At 34.3% G+C, this 24744-nt stretch overlaps 1 protein-coding gene across 1 annotated transcript; it reads left to right on the top strand.

The window, feature by feature from the left end:
- The first annotated feature begins 1266 nt into the window (after window positions 1-1266).
- LOC149083470 (dnaJ homolog subfamily C member 5-like) lies at window positions 1267-24197 on the top strand. Its single transcript, XM_089233985.1, has 6 exons — window positions 1267-1480; window positions 3795-3876; window positions 3974-4030; window positions 16398-16550; window positions 17270-17401; window positions 20263-24197. The coding sequence occupies exons 1-6, from the start codon at window positions 1455-1457 to the stop codon at window positions 20452-20454; spliced, it is 642 nt and encodes a 213-aa protein (XP_089090111.1). The 5' UTR covers window positions 1267-1454; the 3' UTR covers window positions 20455-24197.
- Window positions 24198-24744: the final 547 nt, after the last annotated feature.

Raw genomic sequence — 24744 nt, 5'->3', positions numbered from 1 at the left:
GGTGCTGTGAACGATTCTTGAGCTGTTTTCACTGCACCCACCTGGAATCGGTTTTTTCAACGAACACAAAGAAAGTTTGTGTACCCACGACACAAATATAAGTATAGCTCAGTGACCCACGAGCGGATTAGAACCGCTGCAGGGGGGTCGTGCGTTGCAAGATTGGCTCGCTAGTGTATACGCGCCTTTAAGTATAGGGAAAAGAGCGGTTTGTTTGGGCTTACTTGTCAGCCCATAGGGTTGCCACAACGGCTTCAATTTTCGTGCCTGATGTCACCTCCTTGTATTCTTTCCTCCATGGGTTGATCCCAGACGGTACTGGTTTGGGGGAAGAGCAAAGCGACAGAACAATAGACTTTACCATGTTCAGGAGCGTCTTAAAAGAAGCTTGCCCCCCCCCCCTTCAGGCAAAGGGATTTTTCTGAGGCTCCCTTTACCTGGAGAGACATTAATTTTCACAAATTCATGAGGCCCCGCTGCACTCGGGGGCTCCCCGGGAAGTGCCAAATAGTCTCATAGATACCTATTTAGTATATTCTTGACCGTGCCCGGGTGAGCGCTAACCATGTTATTTCAAAAAAATCAGCCATTAATGGCTAGTAAATTTACTAACATTTTCGGGGAGAGGTGTCCCATTCTGGAGTAGTGATGTCTTGTTAATAAAGTAAGGGCCAACCTGCGAACCTCAAGAGAAAAATAGGCCTCACAAAGAAGAGGATTAGTTGAAATTTTCGAGAATTCGCCAGGTAGAACATCAGAAAAACCACTTGGCCAGGGGTCCCATGATCTTATTAAGATGGCCCTGAGAGGGCTCTCTAGGCTGGGGAAGAGGTGAGCCCGCAACGCAAGCCGGACTTTTCACGGGCCCTTTATAGCATGAAAAAAAAATGTTGGTGATTATCCCGGGGCCCATGGGTGGAGCACAGCCAACTCAACGCATGATTTGGGTCGATCATGCCTCAGGCCCGTAACTACGCTGGGGCAACCGAAGTGTGAAGCACATCCCTACAAAACGTATACACTTATTTTGCATCACAATAACCATTTCGGGGGGAGGGGCGAGAAGACACGCTACGGCCTTGCATCCTGTTGTGTGATATATGGAGCTACTAAAAACTCCCTTTTATTTTCAAGTTGCCTCTTCCCTAAAGGTGATGATGATGATGGATATGATGTCGGTTAATTTGCATATTTTCTAGAACATCTTCAATTTGAGGCTGCGTTTTTTTTTTTTGTTTAACCGTGAGCAGAGAGCGTATAACCGTGCGTGACGTAACGAGTGACGTCACAGAAATGTCGGCAGTGAGATGTTGATGTTTTCTTCATGCTGTCACAAACACATAATCCCGTTTAGAGGACAATTAATTGACACAGTAATCCAATAATCATCCAACTGCATGATATAATTGAAGAGAAACTCCTTTTTAAATTGAATTGAACGTGGTTGAGGAAAGATGGCCGCTGCTGCGAGGAAATTATCGTGAGTCCATTTTTTAACATTGTCATAATAAAATACATTATTAATTTTATTACTGTTTCACATGATCAATAATGATGTCATTATTCATAGACAGCTTCAATAATTATTCAATATAGACGATCTATGGAATTTCCTTCCACCTTGAATTTGCATTCGTGCTTGGGTCCTGCATTATATTGACGATTATAAACATTTCAAATATAATTTTTGTGTAAAAAAAAATAAATAATTGTTCATATTGACTATCAACTATTTTATAATTTTACTCAAATAGTGATAATTGAACAATGTATATGCATCATGAATCATTAAGAGGTGGGTGGGGTGAGCTCAGCTGTTTTTCCATCCATATGCTTGAATCTACGTTGAAATTCGAGTAGATTGATCTCTGAAAAATGTTTTTATTTAACTGAATATTAACTATTTAACATAAATATTTGGTTGATAAACTGCACTTTCATGGTACAGTAAATTCTTAGCCTGAATAAAGTGGGGCAAAACTCACATTTTGGATCCGATTAAATATCTGTGTAGAGCTGTATTAGGTCTGAAATGAGTATTTCAAGCTAATGCATGGCTAAAAAACTTGATAAATTAACATATACATGTTCATAAATCGAACAAAATTAGCTTACAAATTATTGACTATTTTTTTTTATCCCCGACGTCTTACCAGTCTTTCAGCTGATACGTAGTTTTGAGTATTCACATGTAAATTCTGCCGGATATGGAAGCTTTTACTGTAGTCAAGGCTTTAACTATAGTCAAGGCTTTAACTATGTTAAAAAATATGGGATTGCACAGGACCAGATATCTGTGAGTTGATCAGAAAGTTATTCCACCCTAGGTGGCCAACTTGCATAGGTTGTACGGTAGCATTAAAAGCAATACAATTTGTGAGAAAGTTATCCTCTATGTATATTTGTTAATATAAGATATACAGAAGACTAGCTGTTATGTAGAGATGGTGATTTTTGGAAATAAAATTTGTTTCGTTCACAGGAGGCTCTGGGGTCCATAAGCGTGGTCACCGCAAACTTATCCACCTTTTTTTTCATGCTAAGTAATCAATTAACATTCCAAGTAATAGGGCAATTCAAGATGGCCTACAAAGAACAGATACAATTACACAAAAAATGTAATTTATTACATGAAATCAATCTAATATGTAATGTGCAACAATCAAAATATGTGGGAAAATGCAGAAAACTACGAAGAAATTGTACACAAAAATTGAATTAACGAAGTATGCAGTTAATTAATGTGGTTCATAAAGGGTTGACAAAACAAGCAGAGAGGCAATTCAGCTATCAGGGTGGCCAATTTTAGCATAAAAAAAAATTGCCACGTTGGCATTGACCACGCTTATGTGGTATGTTCCAAGAAAGAAATATTGTCTTTTTTTATATCATAGTGATATCACACTCTTCCAGAATGCGAAAAGTGGGGAAGGGGGTTCAAGTCTGTAGAGGCAGCGGTGAATTTTTCTTTCCAAAAATATCGCTGCATAACAACCAGTTTTTTTTATATCTTGATGTAGTTTGATTTTTCTTTTTCAGAAGTCAAATATATCTTCAGTGATATCTTGAGTTTTAGACATTGTGGCAATTATCCATCGTTCAAGGAATTATTGAACTCATTAGATTTTTTATTGCAAAAAAAAAAAAAAAAAAAAAAAAAAAATTGTTTGATAATTTGAAAGCTAGTAAAACATATTTTAAGTAATGGTGACAAATTCTTGAAGAGCGAGCAACGTAGAAAAAATGCATGAACACTTGGGGAATAAAGGGTCCATCCCACGTGCAAGAGCATCTTGAGCCACTGGGGCTTCCTACAAGCTTGCCACAATTGATGTTGATTGCAATTAAATGTTACCACAGAGTCACTCATGACCAAGGGACCCTGTGACATGCTCTTGCATTAAGATATTCCTGTCCTATCAGTAGGCTATTTTTGATGAAGAAAGGTAGATACATCAGTCTCCATCATTGTTAAACACTGTGATGTCTCAATAGGTAGGTCAGTAGCCTTCTTTTCCTGTGCCATTAATAATTTTTATTCAGTCTGGATTTTTTTACCTTGAATATTTCATCTCGTTTGTTACGGAAGTTAAAAAGAGTCTCCCAATATTTTGTGAATAAAAATTGCTGAACTTGTTGAAATGGCCCTTCCCCTCCCCTTGAGCTGAATTATTATGTTTTTAACTTTTTACTCTAATACACAGGAATATCTTCTGTTATATTCAATTTTAAAAAAAATTAACCCAATGTATTCAGAATTTTTTTGTTAATTGGATGAAATTTTATTTTTTTAGGACTTCCGGGGATTCGTTGTATCTCATGCTTGGTTTGCCCAAAACGGCAACCCCTGATGAAATCAAGAAAACATATAGAAAGGTAAATATATTCACAAAATGTAATTATTAAAGAATTGTATGATTTATTTGACTTTTTTAATATGTATTCTCTAATTTTTTTTACGTTTTCCTTCTAGTTGGCTTTGAAGTTTCATCCAGATAAAAACCCTAGTGATCCATCTGCTGCAGAAAAAGTTGGTTACCACTATGATTATTTTATATTTCTAATTATTATTTAATTTATATACAGTTAAATACACTTATAACTAGGGCTCAGATTTTTGACTTAAAAATATGCAAGCATTTATGACTAAAAAAACATGAAAATATGACCTTATAATTTTTCCATTATTTCATCTTTTTTTTTTTCAGTTGTTTCTTATTAAGTTAAAAAAAAATGAACAAAAAATTCATCAGTTTACCTTTTTAATTGAAATTCTCAGACCAAATTCAAATGAAAAACGCCTACCTTATGCACAATAACTAATAGTACATTCTAGAATTACGCTGAACTTTATGAGATGCAATGCCAAATATTGAAAAAAAACCTGCTATTGTTCGTTTTCTTCTAAGAAATATTAAAAAAAACTACTTTGCAAAAAATATTACTGGATAGGGCAGTGTTTCCCAACCGGTGTGCTCTGGCACCCTAGGGTGCCGAGATATCGGCTGGGGTGCCACGAGATATTATAGAGATGAGTAAAAAATTATATTACGGTCCACTTAAGGTCTTAACTCTATAATGCCCAGATCGCCCGAAGTCGGCCAAGTAGGTTAATGCCTGTAATCGCTTCAAGTTGATCCAGCTAGGGGGTATGGGTATGTTTTGGTGGGCATTTGTCACCAACGGGGAAGAAGATGAAAGCTCTTGTCAGAGGCGGGAACGGAAAAGACAACTGCAATGCCCTATCAATGGGATTTTAAAAGCTGATGTACTAGAATGTTCCTTTAGAATGAACTGATTATATCCAAGTAAAGTTACTGTCTTCCATAGAAGGAAGTGAAGGTTTATTTTTGTTCATAACAATACTGTACAAAACGAAAATTAGAGTGGAGGTTGAATTATTTTTTCGCGGTGTTGACAACCTTTTTCGAAAAGACATTAGAAAATAACCAGAATATAAAATCACTTGCACAATTTTTCTTTCCTTCTGATACTAAATTTTTTCTCATGTGCTGAAATAATTTTAAATCGGTATGAACAGTTTATAACCCGAGAGTAAAACTATTTAAATTGAAGATAAATTTTATTAAATATACTTAACAGGTGTGATTTATTTCTGCAGTAAAAAAAAAATACTTGGAAAAACACATAAGACATTATTAACCGAAAAAACGGAAACAACAAGTTGCTTATGCAGGTCTGAAGGAAGATTTATCGCAAATTCTGTATATCGTTCCGTTTTGTTAATGTTATTTTTCCAAAAAACGGGAAAAATTTTATTTCCCTCACACAGTTTCATAGAAACATGCGTATATGCAAAACTACACCTTCATAAATACGTGCATTTCCATTGTTTTTTATATCATTAATGTTTATAACACTAATAAAACACTCAGATTCATCATGACACCGTACTAACTGGGCTCAATTCATTTGACACGGTGTGGAAAAACTTTACTTGCCATCATTTCTCTGATCGAAGAATTTCAGACTAATGGAAATATAATAAACTAAATTAATTTAATATTGTTGCACTGTTTTTCACTACAGGGTGGGGCCACGTCCCTCCAGCATCAAGGTTGGGAACACTGGTCTAGATGTTGTAATAATTATTTCACAAGGCATCAATTTTTTTTCTAAACATTGCCGTCTTGCTGATTCATATTTCAGTTACTATCTCCCTAGAATAGACCTCACAATTTTATTTCCTTGGGAAATTTTTTTTATGAAACACTATTTATATATATGATATACCAAGGGGAAACCAACTTAGTTTGGCCCAAAATAATAAGAGAACTTAGGTTTTTCCATGGTATATTGTCTCACTCAAAAGGTAATTTTTTTCTACTCGATATATGTGTAGATTTAGATGCAGCTATTATATATATCAGTCCCATTAGAAACCGAAGGAATCAATGTTGAATTTAAAAAAAAAAAAAAAAATATTGATTTTGAGCATCATTGTTGTTCATTGTTTATTAACTTTCCTCAATTTCAAATGGTTTCAACTACTGAAGTTTGGAGCATTTTGTAATTTTTTTTCGCTGTTTGTCTATGTTTGCGTTTTTTAGCAAAACATACGCACACCAAGAAAATGAAAAGTTTCTCCCAAAAAAAGTAAAATAAAAATCATTAAAACTGAAAAAAAGACCATGTTATTTTCATGGATTTAGTACTTTTAGAAAGTTCTGGTTTCCGCACCCTGCCGAGCTTAAAATTAGTGATAAGAACATGATAATAGATGTCGATAAACACCACTTGTCCCTCATATTTCGAGCCTCTGATCCGCTTGACTGAAGAATTCACGTACACAAAGTGAATAATAGACATACGTATAAGGAGATAAATAAGGTTTTTATACAGGCGAATTTCAAGAAAAATTGGCTTGGCATATACTACCTAAATACATGGACGCTTACAACAATAGCAGAAGAATTTGGGTAGTGGCTCACTTCGATTGTTGCTTTGTAGCGTCTTCAGTCATCTCTTTTGCTTTTAGCTCTCATTCCGTTTGCATCAAAACGCGAATTCTTTGGGGGTTTCATCGCTCTCAATTTTTTTCTAGAGCGGCGATCTCGATATCTTGTGTTTTTGTACGGTCTTATTGGTTGTATAGTTATAGTAATTGGCCTTATTGGTTATATAGTTATAAATATGAAAAAAAAAAAATTAGCTTTTCACAGAGTACCCAAGAGCTCCAAAACCCAATTAGAAAGTTGTTGCCCTGTCTCTCCTGATACCAACAAAAAAATTCCGGTGATTCTAAGTTCAATAATCAAGAGCCTTGACTTATGCTTGACTGACCTCCTTATTTCTCACTCTTTGAAAGCCCCTGGAGAAATAGATCCGGCGAGTCTACAAAATTGTTAAAAAATTGCTTTCTAATAAGTTTTTTTCCCAAGTACCGTACTGATAGAAATAAAGCATTTTTCAGATGGCAGGACAGAAGTAAAAAATAAAAATGGTTGGGGGGCAACTAGTATTTCAGAAGTGTGGTAAAAGTGATTGAATAATAGAATTACTGACTGTTAAATAAGAAATAACTCCCCCCCCCCCCCTTACCATTATGCTGAGATGTACAGAAGCTCAGAAATGCGCAAGAAATTTGTGGAAGCTCAGGAAAGCCACCACAGTGGTTTGAAACCCCCTCCTCCCCCAATCTATAGAATATAAAAAAAACTCAGTATAGTGGCCTAAAAAAACTCAGTATAAAATTGATGCTATGGCGAAAAATGTGTCAACATAGTTCGATTAAGAATCTATGTGTGTGTGAGTGAGCTTAGTTAACAGAAATGTTTGATGCTATTGCCTGTCCTCTTATGGCTTTGCCACCTACGGTCTATTCAAATGTTTCGTTATAACATTATTGTTCTTAACCACCAAAATATTAAATTTGCCATCCCTGGGCTCCACTTAGTCCTCTGTAAATACACCATTGTTGTTGACTCTATCGGAAGTATTTGATTTTTTTGGAAGTGAATGAAAATGTACTTATGTTCCACTCTTAGCTAATGTTGAATCCAAATATTTTCTCATTCAAATTCAAATAATTTTATTTTCAAGTTTCATATTTTTGTGCATTGGTTGCTCTGAAATAATTATTCAATCCTCCACCCACCCACCGTTCCATTAAAAGTATGCAAAAGCGATACAACTCTTCCCCCACCCTCTTTTTTTCCCCTGCTTACGTATTATTCTGAATGAGTACAAAACAAAAGTCTGCTTTTGAAAGGGTTGATCCAAATCGAGACTGACTATATACTTTTTCCTCAAAAAATTACCTCTGTCGTAAGTTTTGGGGCATGGTATGATGCAACAGTGAACATCATTTGCATTTACTGAATTGCAATAGAATTTATTTTATTTTTATACCCGCATTCATGAAACATTCCACGAACATCATCACATTAATTTATGGTTACCTTTTGTTTCTGATATATCATACAAACAAAAAAAAGTTTAACACAAAAGTTAGTCTTACAGAATTAAATATTAAAATTTTTGTGTGGGCGATATCTATGAAAACCAACATTGACGCACAGTTGGCGAAATCATAGTAAGGCTAAGGGTGATAGATGACTACTTGTAGGACACCAGACGAAATTGCTGCTGTACACACGGGTACTGACCAGTAGACCCTTTCACACAATAGACCTGTATGGATCACATCTCCTTGCACTCACACACATGTATACCAGTCTTCATTTATAGAAAGATAAGGGTACTTAATGCATTTTACAAAGATATAATACTGTGAGGAAAGGGGTGTTTTCAGTAGACAAATTATCTCCCGAAAATCCATTGTAATGAAAGAGTGAATGTCAATGCAAAGGGTGGAATGAATAGAAACTCGTGGAGAAAGGGTGGGGAGAGGGAAAGTGACCGAAATTCTGACTAGTCCACTTTGAATACAAAAAACTTGGTATTTTCACGACCCTCCCAGGTCTTCTATCTGGGCATTAAGGCATTAAAATACATTAAATTGAAGAATTACTTTTCTGTGTGACAGACGTATAGGATAAGTCACCATTTGGTGGCATGGTCAGCAATGTGAGGTTTGGCCTGAGTTATGTCTGGCTGTCCATGTACAGTCCCAGATCGTGTTCATCACACACGATCTCTAAGAAAAGAGGATTCGCTGGCTTTCTAGTTTAATGGTCTAGGTGCTCACCCGGCAAGTGATAGGACGTGGGTTTGATCCCCTGCAAAGCCATTTTCTTTCTTGTATTTATCTTCGCATCAGCCAGTACCGTACACGCACCTCGTACACATTTCTCTATTGAATTTCTAACGAATTGATACATAACGGATCCCCAGAATTACAGGGAGGGAGGCGGCTACTACTTAACTTGAAGGAGTGGCAATTTTAGGGTTGAAAATAAAAGAAAAATTGAATAAATGAGTTTTACATTAAAGCATAATACAAAAAAAATTCCATTATTATAGGCTTCTGAGTTTAACAGTGACAGGGAGCGACAACAAAACCAAGTCTGCCCTCCTGACAAGAATCCCTTGAATGCTTAGGTATGATGAAAATGCATTGAACACAAAGGTTTTGAGGATTGCAGATGGCAGCACTACACATAACAAGCATTACACAAAAACAAATTTTACGGAAGGTTTACTGTACATACACACACATTTCAACATGTACCGATTCATTAGAAGTTTCACAGAGGAATGTGGATGAGATGCATGTCTGGTTTAGTAGTGTCAAAATCATTCATACATGCTTGGCATTCCATTCAAAGGTTCCTTCTTCCTGAAGAAATCAAATGTCATAAAGAAAAAAATTAATGTCAAAGAAATTAATGTCATACGCTAACTATAAGACAAAACTACATATATTGGCTTATAAAATATTCATTTTTAAGCAATAAATGGTTAGAAAAGAAACAAAACAGAAGTTCATCTAGATTAAATAATTTATATCAAGTGCCAAAAACAAATGAAACGTTATTCCAAAGTTATTCCAAAAGAGTTATAGATATACCGCTCCAAAAATAATGAATCTGTACTATAAAATCAATCGTGCAAATAATAACATAAGATCCAATAACAATATCTTCATATTTACCAGGAATACCAGTCTAGAATCTATATTACAACAATAATACAATATAACTCATCTGTATGTAAAATTTCTTTGTTTCAGAAATACAATATATATAGGCTGTTGCTGAAATAATATAGAGAAACCCTTATAGACCTGCTGAAAGGACATTCATACAAATACAAATACAACGCCACAACAGGCAAAACGCCCAACGAGGTGGCTGAGAAAAAGATGCCCATAAAAATATGGATGTAAATTTCCATCCCTCAAGGAGTCCCTTGAGGTCAAAATTGTGTTATATATGTTTGCATATTGTATAGATGTTGTGTATACATAGTTGGTATTTGTGTAAATTAAAAAAATCTAGCCTGAGGATCCTCAGAGAACTAATAAGGGGCTACTGCTACAAGGAATGCAATTTTTTTTTTCCAAAAAGACGAATTCATTGTATATTCAAATTATATCACTGAACAAAACACCTACAGAATAAAATTTGCGGTGATAAATGACCAAAAAAAAAATTGATCTATTGCTTGAAAATTCCCAAAACATGACTGATCGCTCAAAAATGTTCAAAATATGATGCACCATAAAAAAAATATGTGACCATAAAAATCTGAGCCCTACTTATAACATACCCTGCATATGGTTTTGTAATCCCCGATTTTTGGCCCATTCACTTCCATATATTTTTACCTCTGTTATTACATACCTCACTTAAAACCTACTGTGAATATATAATATACTTGAAACAATGTCCTAACCTAAAAATAATTGGGATATAACATACTGCAAAAAAAAATTTAGAAAAAAATGAAGCCGAAAAACTTATTTGTGCAAAATGTATTGTATGCAGATGATGTCTTTGTTTTTTTCACAGAAGGGATGTGGGAATTTTGCAAAAAAAATTATTGTTCAAATAATTACATTAACTGTAAATACAGTAAAAACCTTCTCTCTTAACAGTCACCCCTCAGATGCGGTCACAGACGCCATTTTCATCGTTTGTTCCATTGGACTAAAACCCCTGTACGGACACCAATAGCTTCAGTTTTGGTTCAAATTATGTTCACTAGATGACAGCATAGATTCTGATATTTGATCCACTTTTTGGCTTGCAGTTTGTTGATGTTTGGTACCTCTGTCTGTTTAGAATCTGAAATCATGTGTTACTGATTGTGCTCTTATATTTTACATTATTCTTCGCTGTTTAATATGGCCAGCTCTAGTATAATTATCACTAAGAGAAAAAATTTATGTCTTAAATACAGTGAAAAACATAAAATTGGAGTTTGTGCTCTTGCAAATGAATTCAAATCATTGCGTTTACAGGAAAATGTATTTAATCAATGATGGAAAGTCATTGAATTTAGTCTCGAAGCTTAAAATATATTTTGAAGGAGTTGAAATACTCAGCAAAACCCACTGTGACCAATCAGTTTTTCCAAAAGATGTTAATTTAGTATGCAAACTTTGTATAATATTTCTTTTGTAATTTTAATTTTGTATCTATGCAATAATGTAATGTATTTTCCTGACTTTAAGCACGTCTCATATTATCAGAATTTCATTTATATTCAAATAAAGAACTATTTCAGTTACTGTTAATACTATATAATGCAATTAATACAGGAGCCTCCTCTGATACAGCCACCCTTCTTTTACGGACAATTTTTTTTTGCCACAAAAGAAGGGTTTTACTGTAATTACATAAGCACTGTAATGGTGTATAACTATAAAAAGTGCCACCTGTTAGGAAAAATATAACTATTCCTGCAATAAAATTATGTGTTATTCAAAGAGATTTTGTCTTTATGTATTTCTGTGAAAACTATGTGAAATATGCTTTTCAAATTATTGAATGTTTACTTTTCTGTAACTTTTGGATCATTTGCAGATGACATTGATAAACATGTTTTGTGATTGGTAAAAGTGGAAAAATCCCATGTTTAGCTTTAAAAATCCCTATTGGAAAGCATGTTTATATACTAATAACAAGTAAAATTCATCTACATTAGTTGCTATTTTTCATTTGTTGTATTAATGATGAATAGAAACCATTAACATAAACTTGAATAATATTAGTGAAATCAATTAAGTTAAATTTATGCATATTCTATATATTCTGTATGTATGCCCTGTATGTACTTCAGTTCCAAAATAAATTTTCAAAATTACTCGGGAGGTAACAGCAAAAAACTATGTTTATTCTATATTAAATTTAATTACATACTGCATAAGCTTATTTTATTCAGGGAAATCTCAATAATGTACTTTATGCTACATGCTTTGCATAACTGCTTTGTAATCTAATTTCAAGACCTTGCTTATAACATAAATGTTGGTTATAACATACACTTCCCAAATCACCAAACATAATGTTGGTGATAATGGGTAAACATAAATGTTGAGAAGTGTATATTATAAGCAGGGTTGGTAAAAAAAAAACCTGTTTTTTGAAAAAACCAAAAAGCAGGTTTTTTGGTTTAAACCAGTTTTTTGTTTTAAATAACATTAACATTAAAAACAATAAAATTTCTGAAAAATCATTGAAACTTCTAATAATTAAAATAAAATGTTTATTAATGGTAATTAACGCTATTCCCATATTGACTAATCAATAAATATTTCTTACATTTTAACAAAAACCAACTTTTGCAATTTAATTAAAATGAAAATTCTTTTAATGTTATTATTAATCATATATATATGTGTGTTTTCTCCAGTTACTTTCATTATGCTTAAATTAGGAAGCTATTTTGCAAAAACTATAATAAAAATTAGGTGAATATAATGTATTTAATGAAGCATAAATAATGCAGATTAATTAGCAATGATTTACGATATACAGGGTGATTATAACTAAGGTTCTGATTTCAAAACACTGTAAAAAAAGAATGATTGTCAGAATGACTTGAAAATTGACATGAATATTCCTGAAAAAATTCAATTTTATTTGGTAAAAGGGAAAAAATACTTAAAAATGTAAAATTAATGACATCATCCAACATGTGGGAAATTTGCTCGCAGAATGGAAACGATAGCCAGCCATGGCAAAATGATAACTTAATTATAGCATTGCACAATTTCATAATTCATAGAAACATCACAAAAAACGAAGTAATTAAACAAATAACTACAACTTAAGAAATGTTAAATATGTTGTCCACCGTGTTTTGGCTATGAGGTTGAAAGCACAAAAATTCTCCAACAGATCAGAGTATGCCATGGTTATGATGCGGATGTGCTTGCAATTCAGCTTTATTAAATCAAACGCACCCCCACGTTAATATTCCTGAGGAACTTCTAACATATAGGGGATGTGCTGGAGATTGCAATTCACCAAAGTTTGCATTCTGACCACTGTTTATTGACATTTTGAGGTACCCCCACAGCCAGAAGTTGCAAGGGTTAAGGTGCATCCTGTCAAAATGGGTCTTCAGCAGCTGCTTTGCTGGTATTGCAATGTGCATCTTGATAGAAGTTCTATTCACACACTGATGCTGTGGAAGTGCCGAAATGATGTGGTTGCACAAAATAGATTATTCTGCTGGCCAAGTACAGCATCATCTACTTGCACATTTTGCACTACTTGTACTTTTTTTCCTTTTGTGAAAGAAATTTCTATTGCTTCAGGAGTGTCTATGCAAATTTTCAAGTCATTCTGATCAGTAGTTCTTATTGAATAGTTTTGGAATCAAAACTTCAAATTATAATCACCCTGTATGTAGCTGATTGTTTTTCATAAATCTGTTATTATTATACAGTAGAACCTTGATTAACTGGGCTTGCCATGAAAGTATAAAAAAAACAACTATTGAATATTAAGACTGGGAGATATATAGTAGGAGATGTGCTACTTCTTATGGGAAAGAAAATGAAAATGTATGTGAGGTAATGTAACTACTAGTACACTAGTCTTTGTCCTTAAAGGACAGCTCATGTCTATTGGATTATAGGACCACCTGCCCCTATCATGATGGTGTCACTACTGTTACTGCTTCTTTGTTAGGGGGAAAAGAAACCTGTGAGATTATACATCTTTACATTTAGATGTGTGATGCAATCCTTATTCATGAATTTGCTAAAGATAGAGCATCCGAATGTAGCAAAAGGTTAGAAAATGTTGTAATGAGAAAAATTTTGGCTTTTGTATATAACTTTAAATAACTAAGAAACTTCATATGAAAAAAATATATATATTCTGGTCACTTTTATGAGACTTTTTGAAAAAAAACACTTATAAAATCTTATGTCATTTAAAGATATATCATCAGAATGTACCCCAAGGATATAAAATGGGGTAAAAATAGAAAATTTTGGCTAATAATGAACCAATATATTTTTCAAGGGAAAAAAATTATATTTAGGGCCCTTTTATTTGATTTTTTGAAAAAACTGAACTTGTTTCTTTAAAAAAAACCACTTGGTTCAAACCATGGTTTAAACCAACGTGGTTTAAACCAAACAACCCTGGTTATAAGCAAGGTCAAATGAACTCAAATAAAATTGAGCTCAATTCAACTCGATGAATGAAATTCGACTCAAATGAAAATCTAGAACTAAAACAGAAAAAATCTAAATCTAACTATTTCGTCATAAAAATATTATACCATACTGTAGGGTATTAAAATGTTCAAAAATTACCGGGAAAAGCAATAGGGCCACACACAGACCCCTGCCCGTCTTTCTAGGTATAAGTCTCCCGATTCATTTTCCTAGTGTTAACATATGTTAAAAAAACTATTTGACAACATTGACAACAAGTTTTTGACTTTTAATACCGAGTTAGTTTCTAGACTTTGTATGTCTAAAAATTAAAAATTATAATATTTTGTTTTAAATAATGTATTTAACTTAATTTATTATTGTATTAAATTAATGTTTGAAATGAAACATTGTAATATGCAAAAAGTGAGTTTCTCATGATATATACCTATTGTGTTCCAAACATTACCTAAAAGCATTCATTTAGGTTTTTGATAATTTAAACCAGTTTTTGATGCTTGTCATGTCAAAAACTCAATCCATTCTCAAACATCTGTTTTTCGGCCAAGCAAGCCATTACACTCATTCTGAGATTACTGGGGGGGGGGGGGGGGGCAAGTGGATATATATACACAGGGTGATTCATAATTCCTTCTGGGGTTTTGGAATGCTATAGCGGGGAAGCTACAAAGAGTGCAGCTGAGAGGAGCCTTGCACTGAATGCAAAACAATTCAAGTTTTTTATAACAGCAGTCGCTGGTAGATAACAGTAAGCATTCGACTGAAAGCAGTCAGTAAATTAAAATGGCATTCATGGGCATACAAAATTCTTTGTGTGTTAGACTTTGCTAAATTGCTCTGAGGTCCACATACTGCCATTTTTTTATGGAACAAACTGTTACCATTGTAGAGTACCTGGATATGCTACAGTTACAGGAACATCACGATGACTTCATTTTTAACAAGATGGAGCTTCCCCTCATTTCCTGCGGAATGTGAGCGAGTATCTTAACGCTGAATATCCTTATCGTTGGATTAGACAAGCGTCCGAAGATGTTCTCTCTCTTCTCTGTTTACCTGATTTAACACCATGTGGGGCTATGTCAAAGATCTTGTGTTCGTACTCCCCTTTGCCACTTGATTTAGCAGAACTGCAGGGACGAATCACATATGCTGTCTATCTATACCGTGGATTGTGCCATGTTGGAAAGAGTATGGCAAAACTGGACTATCGAATTGATGTATGCTGTGTGAGAAGGATTTAAACATCAAACACCTGTAAGGTCTGTAAATAAACTTGAATTGTTTCTGTATTCAGTGCAATTCTCCCCTCCACTGCACTTGTCATAGTTTCCCCAATATAGCATTCCGAAACCTTGAAGGGAGTTATGAATCCCCCTGTATATACAAGAACAAAATTTACTCTTATCTGCATTCAACACTTGAAAGATGGTTTCAAGATGGGTTCTTCTGAAAATAGCATTAGTTGAAACGTTAAGAAATAGAAACAATGTAGTAAATAAAAAATTCATGCAGACTTGACTTCACCTTTTTAGATATGGCATCGCCGAAGTAATCACGAAAATTTATCTAAAACTGAAAATAGCATTGAAACTGTAGTACAAGAAGCTTACAAGAACTTGAGTTCTTTGTCTGTTTGTACTCGAGTCCTCTGGTTCAGCCTCTAACTGTTGACACAGAGCAGGTCACATTTGGCATTTTAATAAGGCTTTGCTAGCCATTAAGCTACTCACAATACACACATTACCAAACAGCGTAACAGACTAAATGTTGAAGACCCCTTCCTCCTCTAGTTCATGTGCCATGATATTGTGATCAAGAAATTGCACATGGACAGTGCAAAGTATATCTCACGAACTGAGCTTAGAGCAGTCTGTAGTATGTGGGATTAATTGCAAAATGAAATTGTGAACCTGTAAGCAGGGCTGTCTTTATGCATACCTGGGCATAACCTGTAGCCTTAAGTGCATAGGGACCTCATGGTAATGTGATTGCTATTTTATTTTCAAGAGTACAAATGAAATCGGTAGACAGATATTTCCAGTCTAGTAGGGGGCACCACAGAACATCAGTTGGCTTAGGTGCCCATGATGTTGCTAAGACAGTCCTGCCTTTATGGGATAAGCAACAAGAGGCCATCCATGACACTTGGTGACTGTTGATGAGACATGAATATTATTATGGTCGACTGTTGAACAGATTTGATCTTGGTGACTTGGTATATAGCATCAAATATCTTAGTTCATAGCTTCTGTTGAAGTGTTGCAATATGTATTGCTTGTACTTATTAATTTTTCCTCTTTGCCTAATTGTCTTGGTTATTTTGGATTAGTTTAAGGATATAAACAGAGCACATAGTATACTCAGTGATCTGACGAAGCGAAACATCTATGACAACTACGGTTCCTTAGGTCTTTACATAGCTGAGCAATTTGGTGAAGAAAATGTCAACACCTATTTCGTTCTAACCAGTGGCTGGTGCAAGGTAAGATACTCTGAAGAATTTTTTAATTAAAAACTATTAAACCCCTGTTCTTTGTGATGTATTCAGAATTTAATGAATAAATTTTCCTCATAAAACTATAATAAAAAAGAAATTAATCTATTTGAGACCAAAAATTTACAATACTTTGGATTCATACGTAAAAAATTAAAAATGCTTAAAAAATATAGAACTCTGATTAAAACATGTGGAAAATACGAATATTAATCGTATATAATGTTTTCAGAGAAACCAATAACCACATGCTTAAAAAACCGTGCAAGAAAACCAATATATATGTATGTGCATGTGTACATACATGTATATAGAATGATGTATTGCCACGAGAAAACATTGGTATTGTTTTCATGGATCTGCCCTGGACGAACATAGGTTCCTCGGGAGATCATACTCTTGTATTCAGTTGTTTGTAGTTTGTGTTGGATTGTTTTTGTATCATCAAAGGACATTGTATTCATACTTGCAAAAAATGAAAGTGTTTTCAGAAAAAATAATTTTTGACAGTTCTGAATTTCTCTTTTGATTGAGTTGAACACTTAGAGTTAAAAGTTGATAAGTTGAGTAGAATATTTTGTGTATCATAAATGGGCTTTTTTTGCCTCACTCGCATAATCCTGTCTCGGCAGCTTCTAAATATGTTGTGTGGAAAAATGTTGCAATTTGATGAAAGTTATCACTTTTTTTTTTCTCCTTTATTCTAGGCGCTATTCATATTCTGTGGTCTGGTGACTGGATGCTATCTTTGCTGTTGCTTCTGCTGTTGCTGCAATTTCTGCTGTGGAAAATGCAAGCCGAGGCCTCCCGAAGATTCTGGCGATTATTGCAATCTTAAGGTGAAATTAATAGTTTTATTTCAGTTATTAACATTTGATGAAAATTCTGTCTTTCCTTGTATTCAGTGTTGCAATTGATTTAGCAGGATATACGAGGGTTGTTTGATAACATAAAAAGTGTGTTAAGTTTTTTTTGGACACGTTCTGTTTTATTTGTGAACATTTTCTCCTTCAAACCCACACACTTTCTCCAATGATTTTCAAATTTCTTTATCCCGTTAGAAAATTGTTTTCTCTAACCCCCTTCTTATAGTAGTCATTTATAGCTGTGATGGCCTCTTCATTTGATGAAAACAAAATTTCCACCAAGCCAACCTTTCAAGTTTAGGGACAGGAAAAGGTCACATTGAGCCAAATCTGTCAAATTCAGTGTATGAGAGCGGTTCAAAGTCTAATTCATGCAATTTGGCCATTACAATAGTGCATGTGTGGTATGAGCATTATCTTAGTTAAATACAGCTTTATTTGTGTGCCAATCTTGTCCGTTTCAATTGCAGCTGTTCTTTCGGCCACTGTGGTGGTCGAATGGTCAGAGTGATGGACCCGCATCACCAGGTCTCACGTTCAAACCCCAGCATTGCCACAGTGGTGGTCGGGTAAAGTTGGTTTTCTGTGATTTCCAACTTAGATGCATGAATGCAAGCTGATCTCTCCATTGAAAAATATTGCTACAGAGAGCAACAGGCCTACAAACAATACAAATATTCACTCACTTCACTTCTGAACTATAGGTGGTAGCACTGAAAGATCAGACACAACACCACTAAAATACGCACTCAGACCATTAGGTATACACATACTTCCGGCACAACTCGCTAGGTAGTAAATTGCCCAGGGCGATAGATCTGAGTTGTGCTCAGTTTGAAAGAAAGAAAAGAAAAAAAGCTGTTCTTTCGAATTCCTCAAAAGTATTAATGACATTCTCATATTGTCCTGACCTTTCTGGAAGTAATCTTTTAGGCACTGCCTTGAAAATCCTTAAAAGTTATGGCCATCACTTTTCCAGCAGACAAAACAGCCTTTGATTTTTCTTTGGTTCTGCTTCACTACACTCTACCCACTTCAATGACTCTGGTGTGCAGTGGCAAAACTGTGTTTCACCCACAGCCAAAAACCGAGGCTGAATGTCTTTGGGATTATGAGCCAATATTGACAAATTTTCTTTTGAAATGTCTTCTGCATTCGCTTTTGATCAGTTATGACCAAAGCTTTTTCATTTCCAATTTTTCATGGAGAATATTGTGAACTCATTCTATTGAGATGCCCACAATATCAGCTGCTTTAAACTTTGGGATGCTGACTGAGTTGATTTGATAATGCATATCTGACTCTACTCTAATTGTAAGACGATTTGTCAACAATCAAAACATTAATTTATTTACAAAAATTCACACACGAAAAGACATCAACATGTTATATACACTACTTCACCAAACACCAACTCTGGCCATATCCCTATAGTGCAATTTACTGCCATTAGTGAGATGGGTTGGAAGTGAAGGCGCTGTCTATCGGTGGTCGCCTCGAGTTCGTTAGCGAAAATATCTTATCAATATCCTCCTCCCTTGGGTTCGAACCCAGGACCCTGACAACAACCTTCACGATGGTAGACGAGCATCTTACCACCATGCCACTCGGGCACCATGTTATGTTATATACACTGACATGCAACAACTGTATGTATGTTTTTCTTCCGGTTGCTTGGCGTGCGTAATCTGTGTAGTCACTTTCAACGCCAAGCATTGGCAAAACTCCGCCACAAAACAACTTCAATCTTCCATTGATGATGCAGTGGAATTTTTCAATGATTTCCAGGGTGAAAGCCTAAACCAGAGACACAAGATGCTCTTTTTTGGTGGTTGTGTGACCCATTTAAATTTTTTGATTCAAAAATAGATGGTCTTTAATGATGGTACAGCTTATTCCAATTCAGCTTTGATCTGTGCAGCTTGTGACCATTTTGGATTTAAAAAAAAATTTCACTGCACAACACATTTATTTCCAAAATAACTACTGCAGCCCAAACCTAGAATGATGCAAAAAAATATATAAAATAAAATAAATAAATAAACCACAAAGCTCTCTGTGTTCTAACTTGTTGTGAGACAGGTTTTGAAGAGTGATGTTGCGATAATTTGGAAATTATCGTGCTGCTATCCTGTAGAGCAGCGGTTCTCAACAGGTTGGGGCTCCTTATGAACTCTCCTGGGGCTCCATGGCCGCTTGAGGAAAATAATTAAAAAATTTTTTTTTTTTTTAAATAATAATTATAAATATTTTCAAATAGTAAAAATTAATCAGTAACTTTGATTAATAATTAAGAATTAGGCATTTAATTTTTTTACTAAAAAGGGCTCCGTGAGTCAAAAAAGTTGACAACCGCTGCTGTAGAGGTTTACTTTACTTATCAAACGATCTATGTGCATGGATCAGTATTTCCCAAATTTTTCCATCCCTGGCTGGACAGATCCATTGCCTGATACAGGCATGTAATTTTTTTGTAACCGCATGCCAGATGCTTTCATATAAAATATTGATTCTGGTAAGTATTATCTAAAATACACACCCCCCCTGACGAGTGTATAAACTTTTGGATATTAGTCCATCCCGGCCAGTCACATTTGTACCAGATTTTCTTCTCATGTTCTTTCCCATCTTAACCAAGGTCTGCATATCCAGAAGTGATATATTTTCTACTTGAACTAATTTTTCTGAAATTAATTTTGAAATGAATTTATATTGTATAAATAAGGATCTCTGTATTCTCTTCTATTGGCTTAAATTGTATGTCTTTCCCCTTTGGGGTGATATCAAATCTTTGTCTCTGTCTTCTTTAACCTTAATGATTTTGCTTTCAATAGGAGGACTACGAAAGCGGGGGTGACAGCAATCACTCGTCTCCAATAAGAAGCCAGCCTCACAGCTCAGAGGGTGGCGTACCTCTAGCGATGCATGCTCCTGGTGACAGCGCTGCCAGTGAAACTACTGGATTGAAATCGGCACAAAAAACTTACATGACAGACCACCGTGGTGCCACACTACAGAGTCAGTAGTTCTATTGAAAACTATGAAAACAACATAACCTTGTCTTTTTTTAAAAAATTTTATTTTGATTTCGCTGTTGTTCCCTGGAAATTATCATTTTTTAAATTAATGTCTATGGATATTAGCCAGGACAGCATCTTTCTATATTTTGAGTCTATAGAGAGAAAAGATTGTATTACGTAATTTATTTATTTTTTATGAAGAAATACGGTGAGGTGTTTTCATTGAACAAATTGCTAATGGTGACGTTTAATTTTTTGCAATTATTTGAATGAACTTGTCACTTTCTGTACAAACTTACAATGATAAAAATAACAAATGCCCCAGAATCGCAAGAAGTTTTAGGGCTAAATAGAATATTCTATAGAATGATAATATGTGGATCAGAGCTTACTAGAGGTTCTCAGTTATCTGGATAGGATATTTGTGAGTGATGCTAATCAGATTAAATGGGCTTCTTTGAATTAAAAGCTAGATTTGGTAAATTAAGTTTTTTTGCAAATGCTAAAAGTTTTATACTCTTCTAAGATCTGTTGTGAAATCATTTCCTTTTTGATTCTTCTAATCAGGTATATGACCTATAGGGATACCTGTTTCAGGATGAAATCAATGGCCATATTCCGTAGTGTGGAACTGATCCGAGATAGGAAAAAAAATCATTCTGTTTTTTGGTGATATCATAGAATTTATGAATGATCTGAATAATCAAACTAGTATTGGTAGTTTCATCTGCTGTCTATTGCAGATGGCATGTGTCTTAGAGATGTGAAGTGGGGTTTTTTTACTGGTCCATCAATGTCATACTACATTAAGAATCTGTATGGTCTTCGATTTGTTTGTTGCGTGAGTTGACATTCATTTTGCTTATAATCAAGATCATTGATCGATTACAATAAAATTGTAATTATGACACTGTTGAAAATATTCGAAGCAATCTCTGGTGCATTTCTGTTTTACCCCATGAAGATTCAAATTTGTTTAATTTGGCAGGAAAAATATTTGATGTAAGAGATGGGGAACAGATTAGAAGTACACATGTAGCCAGTGAAGTCATTACCACACATATAGCGTGTTGAATAGCCAGGGTTTCAGAAATGGGTGCATTGAAATTTTTTCATTTCATAGTATACATTTACTTGATAATTACCCAGGTTTTTTCCCAATAACTTAGGTTCCAGAGACCCACATGAGTCAGAACGAAGACTGTATACCATCTACTGTACAGATGGAATAAATCCAGTGAAAATTAACAAGATTTGAGAACTGATCTGTTAACTGTTAAGATAATCATTTGGTTAGGGGCCAAATAGGTCATGAGTCAAAGCAGGAGGATCATAAGATCATGAAGAGAGATGAAAATGGTGGGCCAAGTAGATCATGAGTCGAAATGGTAGGGCAATCGGTCACGGGAAGAATGGAATTGGTAGGTGAAGTCTGATCCTATTTATTGATAGAATATTAGAGGCAAAAACTACAAAGTCTCTGAAATAACAGCAAAACTTTTTTATTTCTTACCAAGACATTCATTGAGAAATCTAAATTGTAGCTTGTACAGCAAAGAGATAAGTGTCTATATTGTCAATCCTATAATTTGTCCTCTTTCTCTATGAGCACATGGATGCGTTTTTTTTCTTTTGCCAGAAACTGTACAGGAAGCCATTCTTTTTGGGGGCTTTATAAATAGATGGGTAGAAAGCAGTTTATATATATTTTAGTAGGTGCAGATTAAATATCTTTTCATTCTTATTGCGGTAAACATTTGATTTTTACTTTTTCTGAGAATTGAAAATGTAGCGTGATGGTATATACTTAACTATAGAGAAATCTTTTGTTTTCATTTGTATTTTTTTGCAAGTAACTTTGGTCGTTTTGATGAATCTCGAATATATAGAAAGTGAATATATATATATACCAGAATTATTGTTAATATGATTCTAAAGGCTCTAAAATAACAAAATGAGCCTTTGTGTGTATAGGACATTTTTACTTCTTCGAATGGCTCAGAAAAAGACACAGCTCCTGCAACTGTTTTCCCCTTTGTCTCTTTCAAACTTCTATTCAGTAATATGTGAGAAATTCCATTATGCCACAAAGCAAATACTCAGTATGTAATTGCTTGTTTGTTATCTAGAATGCAATATTTAAACATGACCCAAGGCATATCATTTATATATTCACATTTCTCATTTTATCTCAACGCATTATTCTAGTGATTTTGGCTTGAATGATTTTAAAACCCTATCATGACATTTTTGCCTAATATTTCTTAATGTTTACTCACCTTAACAGCATCGCTGGGCTCCGCTAGGCAGAGAATCGTACTGGGGAGTCCCAATACGCCTATTATGACTGGTGTTGAATGCTATGAAAGTTCATTATGGGTTCCTCATGTTCAAAAAGAGGTGTATAGGTGTGTTAAGGCAGCTCTCGTTAAACCAATACATACTGAACATTTTGTCTTCTGATTTCTTGACCTGCAAATATTCTTAGTTAATTGAATGATTACACTTCTCAACGCTGATTTTTTGTTCCCAAAGATATTTCAGTGATTTTAGGGTGCAGATTCCTAACCTGGCATTGGTTTTGTCAGATTCAATTTTCACTTTAATACAAATGTGATGTGTTGAATGAAATATGAAAATAAAAAATTGAAAGCAAAAATTTGATGTAAAAATTAGTGGCTTAAAACTATAATGAAATGGGGAGGAGGTGCATTATCTGAAAAACTGAAGCCAATTTGGCAAAACCAACACCAGTTTTTAAATTGGCAGTAAAATTTCTGTGGGAACATGACATTTTTCTTTTGTGGAGCAGTGTTATCGATTATTGAATCAAATTGTTCAGCTTGTACGTAGAAGCATTTAAATTCTGGATTTTACTTGTTATAGAATGCTATCGATATTGTTATGAAATGTGTAATATGGGTGAATTATCAAAAAAAGTATATTTCTTGTTTTTTAATGAAGTATATGAGAGCTTTATAATATTTGTTTTGCTTGGAAATGGCTAGTAATAATGTTTAAATCATATTTTGGATCATAGTTGTAAATATTCAACTGTAGTATTCATAAATAGTGATGGTAAATTGTATTTATTGAAAGGAAAGTTCCCTTATTGATGGGAAAAATTGGCAGAAATAGATCAATGTGGGAAATTTTTAGAGTTTATCAATGATATGACATTTCATAGGGGGGGGGGTTAGTGATCTCTTTTTATGTGTTGGAAAGGGTTAAGTTAATGTAGAATGTATTTTGCTTCTATTTGAACACACAGCCTCTAAACTTCAAAAATCCTTTGCCGCAATTTTCCTAACAGGTTTTGAGATAGACATGTTCAGCTCTAAGAGATAATCTCTTGAGATTTGTGTGTTCAAGATAGTGTTTCAAAACAAGAAAATTGCCTTATTTCTTGGAACCAATTTTCTGATTGTCTGTAATGATGCAATATCAAATTCATGGCATTTTCTTGACTCTGGACAATGTGACTTTTTTTGGGGAGGGGTAATTTTCCAATGTTTTCTCTTCAAAATCGCTTTGCAGCTGGGTGGGAGTTGGTATGCAGATTTCGATTTGTTTATTTAACGATTCTCGATTATCTATGACTAAGTTTTGAATCACCTGCTCAGTGAAATGTATCTGAGAAAAGCACTGCAATGTTGGTCTTGAGTCATTGTTTTATCCGTTTTTGTTTATCGATAAATTGAATTGAAATTTTAATATGAAAGAATCCAATATATACATGTATATTTAAATCTTGCTTTTGTTGATGTTTCCTTTGTGAAAACTGTTTTTACGTTTATGTTAGGTCAGTTACTTATATGTTAACTTTATTAGTGATATTTATCGATGTGTTTTTTTTTTTTGTATTTTCTGTTCTAGTCATTTTCTGTTATTTTTTTGATTCTCATTTAAGAATGCTATCTAGGATGACTTTCTTCGAGGATTTTATTTTTTGTTGAATGCCTGGCTGGTCCAGGACGATATATATTACGTATAATATTGTACAATAGATGTTCGTCAAAACGGATGTTATATCAAAAGGAAAACATAGGATAATTATATAAAAACATTTGGGACTTATCCCACCCGTCATTATAATGGAATATTCACTATAACATTTGAGGGGGCTTTATAACGAGTGTTGACTGTATTACACCTTAAATTGTTATATGTTAGCCCATAGTGAATGGTATGCTATGGAACAAATCAATTTTCAGTTCCCACACATTTTTGGTGTTTGGTAGAAGAATCTCAAGATTTTGGAACGAGATATATCATGATCATCATCCCTCGTTATTT

Source organism: Pholcus phalangioides, unplaced genomic scaffold (genome assembly GCF_987345545.1).
Source record: "Pholcus phalangioides strain wild (caught in Gottingen) unplaced genomic scaffold, Ppha-v1.0 ptg000008l_1, whole genome shotgun sequence".
In the NCBI taxonomy this organism is placed as follows: Eukaryota; Metazoa; Arthropoda; class Arachnida; order Araneae; family Pholcidae; genus Pholcus; species Pholcus phalangioides.
This window is presented reverse-complemented; position numbering and strand designations above follow the sequence as displayed.

Coding starts and splice junctions, on each gene's coding strand:
- LOC149083470 (XM_089233985.1), top strand. CDS start 1,455: ATGGCCGCTGCTGCGAGGAAATTATC. Junction 3,877..3,973: donor TCAAGAAAACATATAGAAAG/GTAAATATATTC, acceptor TTTTCCTTCTAG/TTGGCTTTGAAGTTTCATCC. Junction 16,551..17,269: donor TAACCAGTGGCTGGTGCAAG/GTAAGATACTCT, acceptor CCTTTATTCTAG/GCGCTATTCATATTCTGTGG.